The sequence below is a fragment of the Pollachius pollachius genome (assembly GCF_949987615.1).
Source record: "Pollachius pollachius genome assembly, chromosome: 17".
Taxonomy (NCBI): domain Eukaryota; kingdom Metazoa; phylum Chordata; class Actinopteri; order Gadiformes; family Gadidae; genus Pollachius; species Pollachius pollachius.
The window spans coordinates 17,111,101-17,134,044 of record NC_136950.1 but is presented as its reverse complement, the minus strand read 5'-3'; the positions used below and the strand labels follow the sequence as shown (position 1 = coordinate 17,134,044).

The 22,944-nt window shown below is 40.7% G+C and overlaps 2 protein-coding genes across 5 annotated transcripts in view; both read left to right on the top strand.

The window, feature by feature from the left end:
* Nucleotides 1-22,944, top strand: part of LOC307088845 (uncharacterized protein) — a 69,919-nt gene that overhangs the window by 27,850 nt on the left and 19,125 nt on the right. The window lies entirely within an intron of this gene.
* On the top strand, nucleotides 214-22,782 carry LOC307088847 (NACHT, LRR and PYD domains-containing protein 3-like). Of its 4 annotated transcripts, none has more exons than XM_079754874.1 (13): nucleotides 214-328; nucleotides 7,984-8,158; nucleotides 8,236-8,349; nucleotides 9,818-9,887; nucleotides 10,763-10,979; nucleotides 11,824-13,666; nucleotides 15,674-15,847; nucleotides 17,030-17,203; nucleotides 18,355-18,528; nucleotides 18,907-19,080; nucleotides 19,798-19,971; nucleotides 20,148-20,194; nucleotides 20,846-22,782. In XM_079754874.1, exons 1-13 carry the CDS (start codon nucleotides 229-231, stop codon nucleotides 21,397-21,399), a joined length of 3,990 nt encoding a protein of 1,329 aa, XP_079611000.1. In that variant the 5' UTR covers nucleotides 214-228; the 3' UTR covers nucleotides 21,400-22,782. The 4 variants fall into 4 exon arrangements, with proteins under 4 accessions (XP_079611000.1, XP_079610999.1, XP_079611002.1 ...); XM_079754873.1 differs by having other exon boundaries at nucleotides 8,233-8,349; XM_079754876.1 differs by lacking the exon at nucleotides 214-328 and adding an exon at nucleotides 1,383-1,578 and having other exon boundaries at nucleotides 7,984-8,120; nucleotides 8,312-8,349.

Sequence of the window (22,944 nt, the reverse complement as noted above, 5' to 3'; positions counted from 1 at the left end):
GGTGAGGTCTTGGGGTCCCCCCCAGATCTTCAGTGTCCATCAGCCGGGGACCAAGTCTCGCGGTCCGGACTGGAGGATCCACGCTGGAGACTGGACACTCTCAGGTATGGAGAAGACAGCTCACCACTCAGGGACAAAGTCTCCTACAAGGATTCAACCCGCTGCTAGATGAAGGGGTTTGAAGAGGCAGCTGTAACTCATGTGGTGTAGAAAGTGCTGAGACAGCAGATGATGAAGGTGAATGTTTTAACATGCTGCTCTCACTTTGTTTCCCCCCCCAGTGTGGAGCACAGTGAAGTGTGGAGGCTGAAACCAGCTCTAAAGAAGTGTAGGTGCCTGTTTGATTCATCACAACACACACTAACTATTGAGATGGAAAGTCCATCCAAACAGCAGGAGGTGACGTCTGTTCATTCAGATCCTTCTGGGATTGAGGATGATGGTTGACATAATGTTACGTATGTAAAAATGTACACGATCATAATCACAATTTATCCTACTTGTATCAAATCAAATAGGTATTATGAATGTTATTTATTTATGATGATGAATATTGGTAGTATTGATATTATTATTATTGGACATGATCATGTCATAATAATAATGATACTAACATTAAGTAATTATGTGTTTATTGTACAGTATTTTCTATTAGAAAAAAAAAGTGCTATTATTGTTACGATTATTATTATGATTTTCATAGATTATCATTGTTATTATGATGATTATTTTTATTTGTAATATTGCTATAATTAGGTCTATAATAATATTTAAATAACCATTTTACTATAATGGTTGTGACCATATACTGATTTTGTTAGTTGAGTGCTGGAGGGAGGATATTACCACACACACACAACAGTGGAGTCTGACTTGTTTAACCGCACGCATATATAAAAACAAAAAGTAAGTAATAGCACACACACACACACACACACACACACACACACACACACACACACAAAGTAAGTCATCTGGTGAACTATACACACACACGCTCACATACACAGATAAACATACGCACCCACACATTACAGAGTTACGATTATCATTATTTAATCTAGAAATCGCTGTGAAGTTTCCTCCTTCATGAAACATAGATAATATAACTGGCCGAGTTAGTGAGAAGCTTCTACTGCTAACCCTCCAACGTGTTTCAGAACATGGGTTTAACTTATCTAAATCATTTGTAGTTCAAGTTATGCGAGGGCGCACCATCAGTGAGGATTGATTCAACACCAGTAAGACACCAGTCACACAGTAATTAGTTAGATTACTCCGTTACTGAAGAAATAAGGGCGGTACCTAATACCGTTCTTTTAAACGGCGTTATTACAAACACTGATTATCACTTCATCAGTTATGGTTCTGTGCCCTGACGGAATGATGTGACGCAGTTAGCTGTTGTTCTAAGCCTACTTCTTCATTTGGTCTGCCTTCACTAAGGAGCCCAGCAGCTGCATTTTTACTCTCAACAACTTTAGAAACATGTTAATGTTCTGTCTTGCTTCTAAACAATTGTCTGTGATTTTGGTGAACAGCTAAATCTCTTTTTTTACGTTTCATCACGGAGAAGAGGTACTATTTTCTAATTCATTATTCCTTCAGATGACTGGTGATGTATTCTTACTATATTAATGTATTCTTACTAAATTAATTTGTTCCCAGTCTAAGTTCAGTATTTCCAGGTTTGTGGTGCAAAGAGGCGCTGATTTAAATGAAGGAGTATGGGTCAGAACATCGACAACTAGTGTCACCGTGTTCTGCGCGTTTATATACGGATCCTCTGGTACGGGAACCGGACAGAACTGTTTGTTTGTATTGTGGACTTTTATTCTGTAGGGAGGTCAGTTTGGTCGGTTGTGTACTTTTATTGCGGAGTTTCATCTGTAACATTGGTTAATGATGGTTTATAACTGTCGGATCTGAGGGAAATAAATAATCTCAGTTTCACTCTTATACAGCTATATGACGCTACAACTAAGAATTTGGTACATAATGCATCTTATTAGACTTCATGACATTTAACAAAACAAATGTCTGTATAGAATATATAAAATACATTAACCACATTCATATAAAGTACACGAATGCCCGGGAATGCGCATGCATGCGCGATGCCCATGCTCATCGCAAAGGATGTTTTTAGCCTTACTGTGTGGCCAGGGGTACGAATAGCCACTCCGTTACTTTTATACCCTTGAAGTCTTAGCGTTAAAACCAAACGCGACGGGGCGTCGCGACTCCATACAAAGTCAACGTATGTTTAGACGCGTTTCAGGCGCCTGTCGCCTGGAACGCGTCTACTTTGACTTAAGTTTCATTATGACTTTAGTTTCACTATTCACGTAAACGATGAGACGCAGTTAGCTGTGGTTCAAAGCTCTTCCTCAGTTGATCTGTCTGCACCGAGGAGCCCAGCAGCTCAATCTCTACTCTCAGAACCTTTAAAACCGTGTTAATGTTCTGTCTCGCTTCTAAACACTTCTCTGGGATTTTGGTGAACGTCTAAATCTCTTTATTCTACGTCGTTCAAGAATGCTTGATTCTGATTGGCTGGGAGGAGGGCATTAATCCGGCAGGTTGCCCGCTGAATTGTCGGTTGTAGGCCTACTTGCTGCTTACTGAGTACAGCGTTATGAAATAGTAAATCAATACGCCGCTGGTATTTTTTGGAATAATCGATTCTGATTGGTTGCAGGGTGTCCATTAATCCCTGATATATGGAGACCTGCGAAGTAGTTTCAGTCCAATTTCCTGTTCAGTCTTCAAAACGAGAGCTGGTAAATTGTGAAAAATGCATTAAACTGTAACCAGAAAAGGCGGTCATATGCTGTAGACCCTATATGTGGTATAAAGGCTGGGACGAATTTCAAATGATGAATATGTACATTTTATGTTGAAAGTATAGGCCGTTGCGATTCCCATTTAAATTAATGGCGCGGTGATTATTCTTCAAAACGAAAGCTGGTAAATTGTGAAGAATGAATTAAACTGTAATCAGACAACGCGGTTATATGCTATAGACCCTAGAGTATCTGTGGTTTAAAGGCTGGGACGAATTTCAAATTTTAAATATGTACAATACATAACGTTAGCTCTCTGGCTCATAGCTCAGCAGACTAGAATACCTCCCGTTGCCAAGTCGTAGCTGAGGTCCGTCCTATTTACTGGAGGAGTGAACAACGTTTCCGTTGCATAAGAACCTTAAGGGAGGGTAATGATTGTTCCAGGTTTAAGTCTAACCCTCAGGCGTCACCAGGGAAACTAAATAATGGCTTGTGAAAAACTTTATATTTGGATTCTAAAACGCATGAAAATATAAAGAATGATCTTTATATATATTTTTTTTTTCTTTGGCAAGTGACCATATAAGCGGGATAATGCCCTTCGAGGTGTCCAAAACATGTTTGATCGATCGTAATTAAAGGGGACTACTTTTTGAGGGAGATAAACTCAAACAGAGTATACATTTAAGCATGCAATACGAATAAGAAAAAACATATTTATTAAAGTATTTTAATTGTTTAATTATGTTGGCAAGCAAGAAGTAGAATAAACGGGATAATCAACTCAAGGCAGGGCAATAAACCGTTTGATATGCCCGGCTCGTGGAAGGTAACCGTAAGCCGGGCATATCAAACTGTTTATTGCCAGGTTTGTGGTTTAAAAGAGGCGCTGATTTAAATGAAGGAGTATGGGTCAGAACATCAATAAGTAGTTAGTTCACCGTGTTGAGCGCGTTTGTATACGGATCCCCTGGTACGAGAACCAGACAGAACTGTTTGTTTGTATTGTGGACTTTTACTCTGTAGGGAGGTCAGTTTGGTCGTTTGTGGACTTTTATTGTGGAGTCTCAGCATTGGTTAATGATGGTTTATAACTGTCGGATCTAAAGGGAAATAAATAATTGTCCATAATTAAATGAACGTGTTAGAAGCATAGTGATAGTGTGTGTGTGTGTGTGTGTGTGTGTGTGTGTGTGTGTGTGTGTGTGTGTGTGTGTGTGTGTGTGTGTGTGTGTGTGTGTGTGTGTGTGTGTGTATGTGTGTGTGTGTGTGTGTGTGTGTTTGTGTGTGTACACCTGGGGGCCCTAAGCAGGATAATTTTGGGGCCCTGCTTTGCGGTTGATAGAGTATTTTTGCCACAGAGAACAAGCAACTGTATGCATGCATAACCCTGACGGTTTTTATCCGTACCTCTTTGAACATGATTAGCCGCAATTATTCTACTACTTATTCAGGGTACTCACTGAAACATTCAAGTAAAGCTTACACACTTACCACAGTTCTACTTTTACTTTACTGTCTGAATGCCTTGTAAATTTTAAAACAGCACTAACTGTTTTGTCCGCTAGGCGCCTTACAACCTTTAGGATTAAAACATCTTCAATAAAGTTACTGAAGTCTTGCCCCTTTAAACTCCTTTTTCCTTTCACATTTAAAAGAGGTGAAAGTTGAACTTCATATTTTGCTTGTAAAGGGTTTAAATCATATACTCTTGATTTGGCAGAGCGATTAAAGATTCTACAAAAGATTTTAGATTCAGTATGTAATTATTTATTTAGAAGGCATCAAGATAATAATTCCACAACAAAAACACTGCCACACAATTATAACTTCAGTTAAATTAGCCAAAAGTGCAAAAACAAGGTTCAATAGTAAAATATATACATAAAACTAATTTGTAATAATTGAAAGAAAGGTATAGTAATGATTTTCTACAACGTCATGTCTAAAACGTCATCTATCTTATTGTCTCCTCTACTTCCTTCACTTTGCCAGTTTTCGATCAGTCAAACCAGCACCTGCGCTGAATCAAACATCATTTTCCTTGCTTGTTGCCCTCTCAGCAACACCGAACATTGCATTAACAACATGTGTGGGGTTGTCAGTCAGAATCAGGTCACTTTAGGTAATCATGATCAGACCTCTAGACAGGTTAATTCCACCATTGTTTTCTTATACTAATATGAGCTGTATGTTTATAATATTTCCTTTCTTGTTAAGTAAATTGATTTGTGTATTAAAAAAAAATATATATATATATATATATTGTAGCACCGGTCAGGAAGAGACGGAAGAATGAGACGGGAGACCAGGTTCAACCGTTTAGTACAACTCTCGCGCCCCTTACACCGCACGACTACGAGAGTTTGTTTTTATTCGAACGACCCCGAACATAACAGAAACACGGGACACCTGACCAACACACACAACAATGGAACAACACACAATTAACACACAACCAATAAAGACCCCAAACCCGTTAACCCCACTTAACCTAACAACAAAACAAGTTGACAAAAGCCCCTTTTGTCAACTGACAACCCCAATTCCCAGGATCCCCTGCGCGACCCCGGAGGAGTCACCACAATATATTAACAAATAAAGCACTCTTGGGGGCCCCCTGGCGGTCGGGGGCCCTAAGCGGCCGCTTAGTTTGCGTACAGGGAGGGCCGCCTCTGTGTGTAGCTCTAGACAGAGAGAGTCAGTACATCTACATGATGGACACACTGATAGTGTGTGATCTAGACGTAGAGTACTGTGTGTCAGGGCCGGGTTGGGACCCACTTTCAGTCCGGAAGATCCATGATGCAGACAGGTGGACTCTGAGGCCTACGTATTAGAGCATGTCTTTTCCCGTATTTCTTCATATGTTAACAGTTGTCCTGTAATTTCCTGCAATATTACAACTTGCTCCTAGGAACTGCATCCTAACCTTTGTTGTACTCATAACATTGTGCAGTGTGCCCACCTGTTGCTGTGTTTTCTCTGCTACATCCTAGCCCTGTCCAGCATGCTTGGGTAGAGGTGTCGCTGCGTTGTCTAGACAGAGACAACGCAGCGATATCAACATGAGTAGTTCGAGCTGGAGAAGGGCATGTGTTTGTTCTATTGAAGTCTGCGCAAGTATAGCCTATTATTGTTGTTTTTATAATTGCCATTTCGCTATTTTCCTCAAATTCATGCGCTGAATAGTGCCCTGGTTGTGTGTGGGTGCGTGCGTGCGTGCGTGCGTGCGTGCGTGTGTCTGTTGGGTTATCTGGATTATATAGGATGTAGCAAGCAAGTGATAACCAGTGATAACCAGATAAGACAAGGAAAACCACAAGCTGCTGACCATCATGGGAGGGAAGGTGATGCAGGCGAATTTAACCCTTTGTGTACCGTATGAGGCGCTTTTTTTTTCGTTTCAACCTGAATATTGGTGGGGACATTTCAGTCGTCAATTGACATTGGTGTGGACACGGCAACTTGTCCCCACGCAAATCTACGCCCTCGCTCTCTACGAGCCTGCACCAGAGTTCAATGTTGTCATAGCTGTTACGTCTTTAGCTTTCTGACCAATTGCACACCTGGGCCACTTGGGGAGGGGGCACTCATTAGGTGAGTGCTGCATGCAGCGCTCAACTATTGTTCTTCATAGGTTTTATTCTTTCTTACTTTCTTTCTTTTTTTTATTCTCTATTCTCTTCCAATGAGCCTAGAGCATGAGGACGTTCTAGCTGTGTTGCTAGATTGGGCGGTTTGTCTATGTGAACCCCCGTTTATATGGCTAGAGGCTAGGTGCTTGCTACATATTGTATGCGGTTTACTTCCGGTAAAAGCTAAACGCTTACAACAATGCTTTAACTACCTTTTTCACGACATGTCAGTGTTGCCAGATTGGGCAATTGGGCTACTTTTAATCACGGTAGACTGGAAAAATTTGCATTGAGCATTTACATTCAATTTGGGCTGGTTTTGAAAAAAACTGGTGGGATTTTTATAATTATTTTTACAAACATCAATCGATGCCAATAGACGTGAGGTATTAAGGGGTGGGAGATGGGCACCTGTCCAATATTAATTAGGGGCGAGGGAGGGCCAGCAGACTTGTCACTCAAACCTCAGCGCCAGTTGTAAGGAGATTTGATTCATGATGTATTAGTAGAGCTGGCAATGACTGTAAGGTTGATGTTGTTTGATTTCTTCCAGAATATTTCAAGTTGAAGTTCTATGTAAATGTCAGAACATTTTATGCATGACTATTTTGAGGGTTGTTTTATTTTAGCTCATGGACCAAACATACGTTTTCGGTGGCTGTGTCCCTGCACACGGAGCACGTGTGTGTCTGTGTGTGTGTGTGTGTGTGTGTGTGTGTGTGTGTGTGTGTGTGTGTGTGTGTGTGTTTGTAACATAAAAGTTATTAAGTCAATTAGGTCGCATTCAGGTGTTGATTGTGCTCACCATTGGTATTATACATGGCTATTTTGTGTGTTGTGTATTAATGTAATCTCAATGAAGACCCATTCTCTGCTGCTGTCAGTGTGTTCTTTACATAGACATTTTGAGGTTTGTGTGTGTGAGAGATAGTTGAGATGTTCCTTGTATACCACATAACATCATAGTTAATAATTGGGTTGCCTTTAGATGTGTATTTGTGTATGTATATGATAATCGGTTTTCTGGCAACGGTATAAGACTCATCATTTTGTGAGCTTATTTCGATGAACTAGATGTGAAGGAATAAGGTCAATAACATACCTTTCCAAGTTACTACCACACACACACACACACACACACACACACACAGATCAGCTATTCTATATTTTATCTCAAATGTATTCAAACTTTATTAGCTATTTGTTTAACTCTTGGTGGTGTGCATGTTCACAATGTTTACTGCATTTAACATTTCTTTACGTCTTAAACTATGTGCCTTTACTAAAACATTTTCACCCTCACTTTGCACTGCAGCACACTCTATCACAGAGAGTGATAGAGAGTGATAGCACACTCTATCACAGAGAGTGATAGCGTGTGATAGCACACTCTATCACAGAGAGTGATAGAGAGTGATAGCACACTCTATCACAGAGAGTGATAGAGTGTGTGTATGTCCGACAGGAGGAGGATAGGGAGTCTTATCTGCAGTCATTTCACGTTCAGTACTTAAATAGAATCCACAGAAACAATATATAGTTGTGTTTGTGTCCAGGTCTCCAGTCTACTATGGATGAGGAGAGAGAGGAGGGGGGTCCTACTTCTAAAACCACTCTGTCTGGGGAACATGGCCGCCAGAGCAAAGCTAAGAGGGCACTCTTCAAGACGAGGGACCGGTCTATGAGTCCTCCACCTGGCTTTAAAGGTGCACGCCCCACCAGAGAGAAAGGGTAAGGATTTGTCAAAGATTATACAGATACAGCATCCATCAAACATCCATAAATCCTGGTCCTTGTTCTTCTAGAAGAGTCCAGCAAGAGAGAGAAGACTCCCCTGGACCCAGCTGTGTCTCCATGAAGAGTGACCGGTCTATTGATTGTCCAACTAACTTTAAAGATGCATGCTCCTTCAGAGAGGAAGGGTAAGGATTTGTCAAAGATTATAAAGATACAGCATCAATCTAAAATCTAACGGAATACATGTACCGGCGTTTCGTATTCAGAATACAAATTATAACTAACTGTTTTCTGTTACAGTTACAATTTAAATTGTTGGTATTTAGAATACAGTTATATTAATGAAATCAATGGAGTACATGACGATACTTCTGTTTCACAAGTTTATTTGTGCTTTCACACCAAAAGCGTTTAGTGTGCATTGAATGAGTTCGGTCCCTTGGTTCGGTGCGTTTGCGTTGGTGTGAATACAACCACCTCACTTCGATGCGAACCAAATCAGCCGGCCGAGACCTCCCTGAACAGCTGGTCTCAGTTCGCTTCCAAACGAACCCTCGTACGGTTCGCTTGAGATGTGAAAGCGAACGCACCTCGGTCCGATCCAGTTCTAAAAAGCATACGCCTCTTTCGACCCAACATGGAGTCAAGAGGAGACGGGATGTCTATTGGATATTTTGACAGACACCCACATAAAACGTAGCTGGAAACACACATAAAAATGCAGATGCATTTAACACATTCAGCACCAGGATGAGGGAGAAGGAGTTCGACCGGTCCACAAATGTATGAAACAAATCAAAATCATAACCAGTGCAGCCCACTGGATATCCATGATTATTTACTTTCACCAACGCTTTCCCCCACTTTTTTATCTTTACCCCGCCTCAGACCTTATTGTCCAATGTTTGAACGATCTTTCTCTCTCACTCTCTCTCTCTCTCTCTCTCTCTCTCTCTCTCTCTCTCTCTTTCTCTCTCTCTCTCTCTCTCTCTCTCTCTCTCTCTCTTTTATTTTAAGGCGATTTTATATGTAACACCCATGCACTTAGCCCAGTGAGAATTTTTTTTAGATGTAATAGCAAATATCTTTCTCATAAACATACACTTATAGTCTTTGTTCCTCTACAGCAAATTATATAATATACAGTAGTGCACTTCCAGGGAGACTTGGGCCTAACACATCCAGCCAGTTTGAACAGAAGAACACACCAGAATAGGCCTGTTTAGTAAGCAAGATTTGATGCCACATTCCTACACTTATAAAATGCAAATCAATGTGGAATTAATCCAAGTATTCAGAATACAATACTCAGATTGAGTGATGTAACGGAATACGTTACATATTACATTTTTGGGCATGTATTCTGTATTTTGTAGCTGGATACATTTTAAAAGTATCCTTCCCAACACTGGTTATATGTTATATGTCATGTAACTGGAGTTGTCATTAGTGTAGAGATGGTGATGAGCAGGGCTGTGATGTAAATATAATCATGAAGCTTTTACTTGTATTTATATGGAATGAATACTTTATTAACCTTTTAACTTTAGTGAACTTTTCTCATCCAGATATAATAAAGTGTGTGTGTGTGTATGTGTGTGTGTGTGTGTGTGTGTGTGTGTGTGTGTGTGTGTGTGTGTGTGTTCTCCAAAGGCAACCCCAGGAGAGGTCAAAGGTTACCAGTGCTCAGTCTGTACAGCAGAATCAATCAGAGCTGATCAAGGTGTGTACATGAAACAACAACTTTGACTTCAGCTCTAAAGACTGGCGCCGTAAGGGGGGGGCGGTCTCCCACTCAGTCGCTTACAAGCAGAACAGACGGAGAACAGACTGTCAGTAGTTTGACACGTCGTCGTTGAGGAAGAAGTCGGGGGATGAGAAACAAATCAGTAAGCTGAGAGGGAGGAAAAGGGCCAACAGTTGGTCACCAAGTTTATCCAAAGAAAGGTTTTTATTTGTTCACCTTCCTTTGGTCCCCGTTAACATGGAGCTACCTAGTGAATCATAGAATCTTATACAAATTATATAGATCAAACATGAAATTCATTAATATGAATCAATAAATGAGGAAGAAATGTGGATGAAACTGAAAGTCTGTTTATTGAGTAAGATTGCAGCAGCAAGGCCTACAGTAATTTTCTTCTACTTAACTACGATACAGCCACGGTAGGTCTGTGAATAACGACCCCTAGTGGAGGAAAGTAAAAGCAGGGTCTGAAGACAGTCTGTGTCTTTTATGTCACATTTTACTGAGATGTATAGCCAGCGGAGCATTACTGGCGCCTTCCAAACTTTGGAAACAGATTGACCAAAATTTAAAATACCACTGAATATCAATAAATTCCTAAAAACTGTTTTTGAGGAAAGCCTTTTTGCCTGAAAACAACAGTAAAGAGAGATGCCACTCATGTACCTCTGGCATTCATACATCAATGGTCAATGACAGCAAGTATTGAGTAATAAGCACTAGACTACACTAAAGCTACCAGTTGATCAATCTATTGGTGGCCAAATGGGTGAGACGTTAATCTAGGACAGATGCTTATAGCCTCAGCTAGTTTGAAGTAAAGTTCTCCTTTAATGTTTGTTCTGTTCCAGAGGGCTGAGGAGATTGCAAACACTTTTCTAGGCAAGGAGCTGAAGAAGCTCTTTAGGGATCTCTTCTCAGATTACCCACAATGCTCAGAGAGTCAGAGCGAGGAGGATGGTAAGAACGAGGAGCAGAGGAGGCGCGCCATAAAGGGAGTGGTAGATATCACAAAGTTCTGCCTGATGGAGATGAACCAGGAGGAACTCGCCAACAAACTGGGGAGTGGTAAGATACTCATATATACTGTAGGTTGAATGGTTTAATCCAGATGTGTAGGGTTATTGTTGGGGTATCAGGTTAAATGGTTTGATCCAGATATGTCGGGTTATTGTGGGGTATCAGATTAAATGGATTGATCCAGATATGTAGGGTTATTGTGGGGGTATCAGGTTGATTGGTTTGATCCAGATATGTAGGGTCATTGTGGGGGTATCAGGTTGAATGGTTTATCCAGATATGTCGGGTTATTGTGGGTATCAGATTAAATGGATTGATCCAGATATGTAGGGTTATTGTGGGTGTATCAGGTTAAAGAATTTTAAACATTAAACTGCAGATCAATAGCAGAATAACTCAGTGGAAGAGATGCAACATTATCTTGTTTTAGTATAAGACGTATATATAATATCCCATGATTGAGATCTCAAACTCAGGATATTGTTTTCTAATGGGGAGCGCACGTGACAGAGGTCTCGTCACACTAGTAAAAAGAAATTAACCGCTAATAAAAACAAATAATTCCCTGCAAAGAGTGTTAGCTTGTTTATTTTTGGAGTGTTCACATGTAGTATATACTAAAACAATTATTCACCTCAGGCTCTGTGAATAGTGGGGAATAGCCCCCGAGACTGAAGATCGAGGGCGCTATTCCCTACTTCACTTCGCCTGCGGCAAATAATTGTTAAATATCCGGTTAGCACGTCACTGATACCACTGATACTCAACAACAATAGCACTACTAACAACGTTATAAGATAAAGATAAAGTAGAATTTATAATACTTCTTTCTTTACCCCAGTAATATTGCTTGGAAATATGTATAGCATGTGTCTTCTGGTTTGTGATTTAGGAGCTGTTGATGTCCAGACAACTCCACTCAAGTCTCATCTGAAGAAGAAGTTCCAGTGTGTGTTTGAGGGAATCGCTAGAGCAGGAGAGCAGAGACCTCTGAATGAGATCTATACAGACCTCTTCATCACAAAGAGAGGCAGTGGAGAGGTCAACAAGGAACATGAGGTCAGACTGATTGAAAAGGCTTCCAGGAAGCCAGCCAATGAGGAAACACCAATCAGATGTGAAGACATATTTAAACCCTTACCTGGACAAGATAAACTAATCAGAATAATTATGACAACCGGGGTGGCTGGCATTGGTAAAACCTTCTTAACGCAGAAGTTCATTCTGGACTGGGCTGAAGGCAAAACCAACCAAGACATACACTTCACATTTCTCCTCACTTTCAGAGAGCTGAATTTACTGAAAGGGAAAGAGTTTAGCTTGGAGGAAATTCTTCATCAGTTTTCTGTTGAACCCAAAAACTCAACAATCAACAGATACGACCATGACCAAGTAGTCTTCATCTTGGATGGTCTGGATGAGTGTCGACTTCCTCTGGACTTCCAGAACAACCCGATCTGGACTGATGTCACAGAGCCGACCTCAATGGACGTGCTGCTGACAAACATCATCAGGGGATTCCTGCTTCCTTCTGCTCGCATCTGGATAACCACACGCCCTGCGGCAGCCAATCTGATTCCTGCTGAGTGTGTTGACATGGTGACAGAGGTGAGAGGGTTCAACGACCCACAGAAGGAGGAGTACTTCAGGAAGAGATTCAGAGAGGGGACATTGGCCAGCACAATCATCTCTCACGTCAAGAAATCTCGAAGCCTCCACATCATGTGTCACATCCCAGTCTTCTGTTGGATCACTGCTACAGTTCTGGAGGACTTCTTCAAAGCATCCCAGAGAGGAGAAGAGGTGCCCAAGACCGTGACTCAGATGTACAGCCACTTCCTGAGGGTTCAGTCCATACAAGGGGACAGGAAGTATCGTGAGAGAGCTGAAGCAGCTGAAACAGATCCACCCTGGAGTTCAGAGAGCAAGGAGATCATTGTTTCTCTGGGGAAACTGGCTTTTAACCAGCTGGAGAAAGGCAACCTGATCTTCTACGAGGCAGACTTGTCAGAGTGTGGCATCGATATCACAGCAGCCTCAGTGTACTCAGGATTGTTCACCCAGATCTTTAAAGAGGAGTGTGGGCTGTACCAGGACAAGGTGTTCTGCTTTGTCCATCTGAGCATCCAGGAGTTTCTGGCTGCCCTTTATGTCCTGCTGTCCTACATCAAAACTGGTGTCAATCTGATCTCAGAAGAACAGCCAACCTCCAGGCAAGATGAACTTCTCCTCCTCTACCAGAGTGCTGTGGACAAGGCATTACAGAGTGAGAACGGACACCTGGACTTGTTCCTCCGCTTCCTCCTGGGCCTCTCTCTAAGGACCAATCAGATTATCCTACAAGATCTGCTTGGACCAAGAGAATATACATTACTGGACAATCTGACTAAAAAAGTTCTGCTTGGACAGACAGGAGGAAAGTTACGGAGCAATACCCAAATAGTCCATTACATCAAGGAGAAGATAGGGGGAAATCTCCCTCAAGAGCGAAGCATCAATCTGTTCCACTGTCTGAATGAGCTGAACGACCGTTCTCTAGTGGAGGACATCCAACAGTACCTGACATCAGGAAGTATCTCCACAGTATCTCTCTCCTCTGCTCAGTGGTCAGCTCTGGTCTTCATCATACTGACATCAGAAGAGCAGCTGGACGTGTTTCACCTGAAGAAATACTCTGCTTCTGAGGAGGGTCTTCTGGGGCTGCTGCCAGTGGTCAAAGCCTCCAAAACATCTCTGTAGGTTCACTCATAACATGTATTACAATACACACAATACTATACATCAGGCGCGTTGTTCGACCTGGAAATTCAAGGCTATAGCCCCGGATCTTTTGGGAATAGCCCCAGATCGCTGTGCTGTCAAATGTTTTTTTTAAAACATAATAATTATGAAAATAGCCACTCGGAGTAGACTTCTTTGTGGTTGCATTACCAGCAGCAACAGATGCAACATTGTAGCATGTGAAAACCGCAAAATTCTGACGTGTCCATATATGGGCAGATTTACAATAATTTGTTGCAAAATGTTGCAAATTTAACTTCCCTATGAATAGTGCAACATTCTGATTTTGTAAGATCAGAGTGTTGAGAAGGACAGTGATAAAAGATCTTTGGTAAGATAGATATAAGAAAGAGACCCGCAGTTAATTCAACCCGGTGCACTTGACATTGGGTAGGTGTATGACAGTGGTACCTCTGGTAAAACTTCAATAGAGTGGGCTTTTATTTAGTTTTGCATACACACACACACACACACACACACACACACACACACACACACACACACACACACACACACACACAGACAAGCACGGTGGCGGAGTGGTAATCAGGAGAATTCCCGGTGGGCCATCAACGTTTCTGGGCTGCCCGGCTGATTACTGCTATATAATAACAATATTATATTGGATATTGGATAACAATATTGCGTTTATAAAAGTTCCTTGCAGCGCCGTCCGGCAGCCTGAGCTGTGCACACGCAGCCTCTCAGACACCCAACAAATGAAACACTCACAAACTGTCAACTTCGCAACCAAGTTGATTTTGTCTAGAGGGGAGTAACTGAGCGGCCCCTCCCGAAGTGGTACAGCCCAGGTGGGCCTTGAACTGCCATTGGTCAGAAAGACGTAACAGCTATGAAAACATTGAACTCTCGTGAAGGCTCGAACAGAGTGACACACAACCACACACACACTTTTAAGGAGTTTTTCACCCGCTCCATATCCAGCTTGTTCCACGCTTTAAGCAGGCTACTAGTATGCGGCAAGCTGGGGCTCTCGTGTTTCCTCCTGCAGTGTATTCCCTGTCGGCATCCCCTGCCATCCAGTGGTCAAACGATTCCAGACTGGCTTTTAACGGCTGATTCCATGGATGATCATTGCGTGTGCCGTGTTTTCCTGCCGATGTGGCGATGCTGTAATGGTTATGCTGTTGAGAGCTTAAATAAATGGACGATATAAGTTGACTATGAAAAATTATCGAAGTTTAACAGTTTGTTCAGCAAATTTGACAACTGACAGATGCAATATTGTATCCAGTGAAACTGCAAAATCTTGACGTGTACATTTATGGGCAGATTTAGAATAATTTGTTGCAAAATGTTGCAAATTTTATTCTCTATGCATAGCACATCACGTCGATATTGCTGTTTCGTGCTGCTCTAGTTTGCAGTGAATTCAACCCGGTCCACTTGACATCGGTTACAGGCTTTTTTAATGTCTCATTTTGGCTGCTGGTGTAGGTGGTGCACTTTCTTTTCCTTAAACATTAACCTACAGTAGGACTACCCCGACGTGAGTCAGACATGACGATTGGTCTTTCCTTTCCTTCTCAAACTACGTTACAATTGCATGTTCATCGGCTCGATTTTCACATTTTCTCGGGGGAGAAAATCCGGAACCCCCATTTTAAAAGGACTCTAACTTCTGGGCTACAGCTCCGGATGTTTTCAATTGCTAGCGACGCTCCTGCTATACATAATACTACAATTTAAAAGTTATAGTAACATAAAAAACATCTCTGACGGTACACTTAGAACATGTATTACTATGCACACAACACAATATATATAATACTAGAATATAACAGTTATAATAACATACAAAATGTATCTGTAGGCATACTTATAACATGTTTTACAATACACACAACCAGCTAATGTATAATCATTTGTTGAACTGTAAGAAAAGCCTGATAAATCATTTAATCACGGTTCCTAACATGTTGTGTTTGTTATGTGTGCAGGCTGAATGACTGTAAGCTGTCAGAGAGATGCTGTGAAGCTCTGGCCTCAGTTCTCAGCTCCACCTCCTCTAGTCTGAAAGAACTGGACCTGAGTACCAACGAACTGCGGGATTCAGGAGTGAAGCTGCTCTCTGCTGGACTTGGGAGTCCACACTGTATACTGGAAACTCTCAGGTCAGTTTTACTCAAAGTGCAAACAATTACACCACAAGGTTCCATTTTAGAGGACTTTTAACTACTGCCTCCTGGTTTGAGAATTGCTCCTAAATGACGTAAGCTATATCAGACAATACCTCCGTACCTTTGATGACCACATGTATAAGAGTGCTACCATTGGACATATTACACCTTATTGTTTATGTGGGAGATATCCAAAAGTTGCCATTGCAACTTTCCAATTATACTCACAAAATATAATAATAGTGGCTTCCCACAATCCCCTGTTAAAAGGACAGTGGTAGTTAGAAAAATAAATGAACTAAATGTTTAATTTTCAGGGAAGAACTCAACAATATTTTTTTTTTGTTGCCATGACTATCTTTGCTATGTTATCATTTTTTACATATATTGTTTGAATATATTTTATCTTCAGAATTTCAATTGGAGAGATAAAATACAGAACCCCGTTAAACAATTTAAGATGTAGAAATACAGAACAATATGTAGAAAACCAGAGAAACATAATACGATTGAATATAGAGAGATGCAGAACATAAAACAATTGAATATATAGAGATATAGAACATGAAACAAATTAATTTGTAGGAATACAGAACAAATGAAACGATTGAATATGTAGGAATACAGAGCATAAGATTATTAAATATGTAGAAATACAGAACATAAAACGTTGAAATATGTAGAGATGCAGAACCCCGGAGGGGTTTCGTGGTCGTCCTTGATTTTATAACCCAGTAAAAGTGTCTAAAGAATGGAAGGGGAAGTGGCCCTATTCTTTTAGGTTCTTTTAAATGAGCTTCAGCAATATTATGGGATTTAAATCTCAAAATAAAAGATGAATAAATGAATCAATAGTCTTAAAGAAGGAAGCATTGGGACTGATAGAGATGAAGAAATGTAGGGCGGGAAACCATTTTAAAAGCATTTACACGCCCAATCAGTCAGCGGAGCGTTCAGCGAGTTGAAGGCCCAACTTGGCTCAGCAGCCCTCTACTTCGTTTGGCCTGACTGTGTTCACATGGAGTTCAGGATCCCTACAAGGCCATCAGGCAACTGCTGAAGGAAGTTTGAATGTCCACAGTCATCTCCTTGAGCTCACTTCCCTGATCCCTGACAGCAGCGAGGAGAACCTCAGTTCTCTCAGTTCCTAACATGTTCTGTTTATTGTGTGTGAAGGCTGATTGGCTGTCATCTGTCAGAGGAATGCTGTGAAGCACTGGCCTCAGTTCTCAGCTCCAACTCCTCTAGTCTGAGAGGGCTGGACCTGAGTAACAATGATCTGAAGGATTCAGGAGTGAAGCTGCTCTCTGCTGGACTGAGGAGTCCACACTGTACACTGGAAACTCTCAGGTCAGTTTTACTCAATTTGCAAATAGTTCAATATCAGAAGACATTTAGAACAACTACTGCGCTCAGTTTGAGGATCACTCCTAAATGAAGTCTAACTTTATCAGCTTATAACTCAGAACCTTTGATGACCACATTTATTAGAGTGGTGCCATTGGTTATATTACACCTTGTTGTTTATGTTGGATGCGAAAATGAAAAGTTGAAAAGTAATTCCAACATTACCATTGCAACTTTTAAATTATAAACACAAAATATAATATTAGTGCCTTCCCGCAATCCCGTGTTAACAGGACAGTGATAGTTAAACAAATGAAGTCACAGTATTTGCATCACTCAAAAGTTATAGGTCTTCATAAACTAATTATAGTGTGGCGAGCAGGAATCACCAGGTTTAAAGCAGTTACACAATACACCACATGACCCGAGAGTTGCCTTTATTTTTGAACACACACACACACACACACACACACACACACACACACACACACACACACACACACACAAACTTCCCCCGAGCCTCCCAGGATCCTTTGCAGCACCCGACACGGCGACCACTGCCATGATCACCACAATATAATTTTCATAGGAACAACTCAACAATATATATTTGTTGTTGTCATGACTGTATAAGGTCTTAGTTATGTTATAATTTTTTACACATATTTTTAATATATATTTTATCTTCCGAATTTCAATTAAAGACATGGAAATACAGAACTAGGTCAAACAATTTAAGACATAGAAATAAAGAACAATATGTAGAAATACAGAGCAACATAATTTAATATTTAGAAATACAGAACAATATATAGAAATACGGAAAAACATGAAACCATTGAATAAGTAGAAATACAGCACCATAAAATGATTGAATACCAAAGTTTTAATAACATGCAAAACGTAAGCACACTTATAACATGTATTACAGTACACACAACACAATATACATACTAGCATAAAAGTAATACTATTATACAGTTTTCAGAAATTCAGGACAACTGTTATAGTATTGTTGTTAGTATCAACATTTTCACCTATATAACTGACATTCAACCCAATATCTAATGTTTAATATTTTTTTTAACTGTCAGAAAAGTTTAATCAAACATTAAATCAGAGTTCCTAACATGTTCTGTTTATGTTGTGTGAAGGCTGAATGGCTGTCGTCTGTCAGAGAGATGCTGTGAAGCTCTGGCCTCAGTTCTCACCTCCAACTCCTCTACCCTGAGAGTGCTGGACCTGAGTAACAATGATCTGCAGGATTCAGGAGTGAAGCTGCTCTCTGCTGGACTGGAGAGTTCACATTGTACACTGGAAACTCTCAAGTCAGTTTTAGTCAATGTGCAAACATTTACAGCACAAGGATCTATACTAGTAGATACAAAAAAAACTAAATACAATAAAGACATTTAATGTACAGATTTACGGCCATAAAAGTAACACACCCCTAAATAATACATTTTTACAATAATAACTAAACATAATTATATTGTTGTTGCCATGATAGTATAAGTTGTATGTAATATTAGTACAGTTTACTATTTGTTATTATTCTTATTCTACTTATTCACATGTAGTCCGTTTTTTAAAAAGATTATTATTAGCATTTAAATAGAAAAAAAATTAACATTGGCAATACTTACCTTTGAATTATGGAAAATGTTAAAGACATAACTAACATGTTCTGTTTATTTTCTGTGAAGGCTGAATGTCTGTCAGCTATCAGAGGGATGCTGTGAAGCTCTGGCCTCAGTTCTCAGCTCCAACTCCTCTAGCCTGAGAGAGCTGGACCTGAGTACCAATGACCTGAAGGATTCAGGAGTGAAGCTGCTCTCTGCTGGACTGGGGAGTCCACACTGTACACTGGAAACTCTCAGGTCAGGGTTAGGGTTAAATGTGTCTTTGGGTCTGTTTAATATGTAGGGAGGATCCAGGACTAGGTGGGTTATGATCTAAAAGAACAGACAACACGTGTCTAAGATCCCCGACAGATTCAGCATCATTATTCATCTGTAAGCTGGGGTCACCTTGTCAGTGGACCACAGATGGGAGGATGAGAGAACAGAGGAGGAACAAAACTTTAGAGGACGAGGATTTCAGGAGGATTTAAAAATGTTGTTAGTTTGAAGGAGAGTTGTTTATTTTTGCTGTCTTGTTAACTGCTAGTCTGTTAAATACTAGAATGTTATGTATGCTATATGTTATGTAACACTGGCCAGCTGATGAGAGGGTTAGGGGTTGCTGTCTGTATGTTATGGATGTTATATGTTATGGATGTTATATGTAATTTGTTATGTTACTCTGAGGAGTGAGTCATTAGTATAGACATGGTGATGAGGCTCTCGCTGGCCTGTGATCTTAATACAATCATTAAGCTTTTAGTTGTCCTTCATATGGAATGAATACTTTATTAACCTGCTTACTTTAGTATGAACTATTCTCATCCAGATAGAATAAATAAAGTGTGTGTGTGTGTGTGTGTGTGTGTGTGTGTGTCTGTATGTGTGTGTGTGTGTGTGTGTGTGTGTGTGTGTGTGTGTGTGTGTGTGTGTGTGTGTGTGTGTGTGTGTGTGTGTGTGTGTGTGTGTGTGTAGCTTGTCTGGCTGCCTGGTCACAAAGGAAGGCTGTGCTTCTCTGGCCTCCGCTCTGAGCTCCAACCCCTCCCATCTGAGAGAGCTGGACCTGAGCTACAATCACCCAGGAGACTCAGGAGCTACGCTGCTCTCTGCTGGACTGGAGGATCCACGCTGGAGACTGGACACTCTCAGGTATGGAGAGGACAGCTCACCACTCAGGGACAAAGTCTCCTACAAGGATTCAACCCGCTGCTAAATGAAGGGGTTTGAAAAGGCAGCTGTAACTCATGTTGTGTAGAAAGTGATGAGACAGCAGATGATGAAGGTGAATCTTTCAACATGCTGCTCTCACTTTGTTTCCCCCCCAGTGTGGAGCACGGTGGAGAGTGGAGGCTGAAACCAGCTCTAAAGAAGTGTAAGTGTCTGTTTGATTCATCACAACACTCACTAACTATTGAGATGGAAAGTCCACACACACAGCATGAGGTGACGTCTGTTCATTCAGATCCTTCTGGGATAACTTAGTGGGGTAACTTGGTCAATTTTTTAACCGTTAACCTTCCATGAAACGTTTAACAAATCAACACGCTTGTAGTTGCAGAGCCTAAACAATGTTAATATTAAACCTAGAAACACAATGTTAAGCTTAAGCGGTTACGGTATTACCGTTAATTACGGCATTTCCTGCATTTTCTGCAATAAATATATTTTCTAGTTTCCTTTATTACTTATTATCATTGGAACATTAGACATAACACCATAATAATCAGGATACTATTAATCATAATTATGTGTATTTTATATTAAAAAACACATCATAAATAATACTTTTATGTTGTTGCGATTGTAATTATTATTTTTATAATTATTATAATTATTTTTAGCATACATACATCATACATACAGCACATCATATTCATAATAACATGTTTAAAATGATACCTGTATATATACCATTATTATCTTTCGGGGTATGCTGTTTGTTATAATAATAATAATGGTGATGATTATGATGAATAATTAATAAAAAAAAATTAGCAGCCTAATCATGTCTTTCTCCCATCAGATGCCTGTGAACTCACACTGGACCCAAACACAGCCCACAGAGAACTGTCTCTGTCTGAGGACAACAGAAAGGTGACGCGGGTTGAAGTGAACCAGTCGTATCCGGATCACCCAGAGAGATTTGACTTCTGGTGGCAGGCATTGTGTAGAGAGGGTCTGACTGGCCGCTGCTACTGGGAGGTAGAGAGGGAAGGAGATGTCCGTATAGGAATGACATACAGAGGGATCTCAAGGAGGACAAAGGGTAATGACAGCGGGCTTGGATGGAACAGCAAGTCCTGGCTTCTTGTTTGTCGTGATCGTGGTTACGATGCCCGTCACAACGGTGGTTCAACAACCATACCTCTCCCCCCCGCTGTCTCTAACAGAGTAGGAGTGTGTCTGGACCGGCCTGCTGGCACTCTGTCCTTCTACAGAGTGTCCCCAGGTGGAGGAGGGTCCTCAGACTCAGTGACACTCATCCACACCTTCCAGTCCACCTTCACCCAGGAGGACCTCCTCCCTGGGTTTATGTTTAATAAGCCTGGTTCCTCAGTGTTTCTGTGTCCATTGTAGTTACACACACAAACACACCTACAGAAAAATAGAAACACACACCCACTCACACACATCATTCATGAATCTATAAATAGACACACACATACACAATGACCCATAGAAACACACACACATTGACACAAACATAAAACACACACACACATCATTCAAGAATCTATAAACACATACACACATACACACACATATACAGAACTGAACACACACAGACACATACGTGCATAGACATAAACGCACAAACACCCGCACACACACATCGTTTATGAATCTATACACACACACACACACACACACACACACACACACACACACATATGTACACAAACATAAACGCACTAACACATTGTTCATTAATTTATAAACACACACACACACACACATAAAAAAAAACACACACACACACAGACACAAACACACACACACACATACATAAAAACACACACACACACAGCCCCACACACGTGCACAGACATATGTACACAGACATATACACGCACTCATCGTGAGACACACAAACACACTTCAGGTCTGTGTGCAGGTGGTAAGCAGCAGCTAACATCAGTGTCTCTTGGCGGTTCCTCTCTCAGCCCTCTCTGTGTTCAGCTGGGCTGCTGAGCGTCAGATTAGAGGGGGCCGCTTGGGTCTGGGGGGTCCTCACAGTTCTGACGTTGTTGAGGACCAGCTGTTAGGGGGACGTTTGAATACCTGTGGACCCATGGACGTACCTGTAGTGCGTCGGGTTGTGTTGGTACTCTGAGGGGTCAACTTGTTCAGTGGAAATACAACTCTTTGTGATTAATTTAAATACCCCACTGAACTCCAAATGCTGCATTTTATTGGGCTTCTGAAAGTTTCAGAATAAACCATGAAAGGAAGATCTTCCTTTGGGTTAGGCAGGTTGTACAAAGATTTACTTTATAATATGAAATGTGTTTTAAATGTTGATTGATGATGAATAAATATAAAAACATAATTCAATATTTGTATAGTATCAGACGTTAATAGTTTCCTAATAAAGGGCTCTGAAATGTATATAAATTTTGATAAGCCTAACACAGCACATGTAATATATTCATAATGCAAGTTGTCAATAGGAAAAGCTTAGATTCAAGATTCAATGCTTTATTGCCATACAGCTCTGTACAAGTTGCTAGGGATTTGTTTCAGTGTGCTTATGACAGTACATAACAAAGATCCACACAAAAGACACATAAAGCATAAAGTATAATTTTATGATGTCCATGCTGTGAATGACTTTTAAATTAATATTGATACCTTGTGGTCAGTTGGTAACAGCACAGCAACAGAACAGTTATTAAAGCTATGTGCCCCTGTTTATGATTTGTATTTGTTAACAAACCATAAAGTTAATATCCATCTCAATGGATCCGAATGAATCTGTATCACATGTACTCACATATATCAGTATTCACTGTCTATCCCCTGCCTGCTACTTAATCACATTTTCAGTATTCATTGTCTATCCCTTACCTGTTCCTTTATCACATATATCAGTATTCCCTGTTCAACCCCTATCTGCCCCTT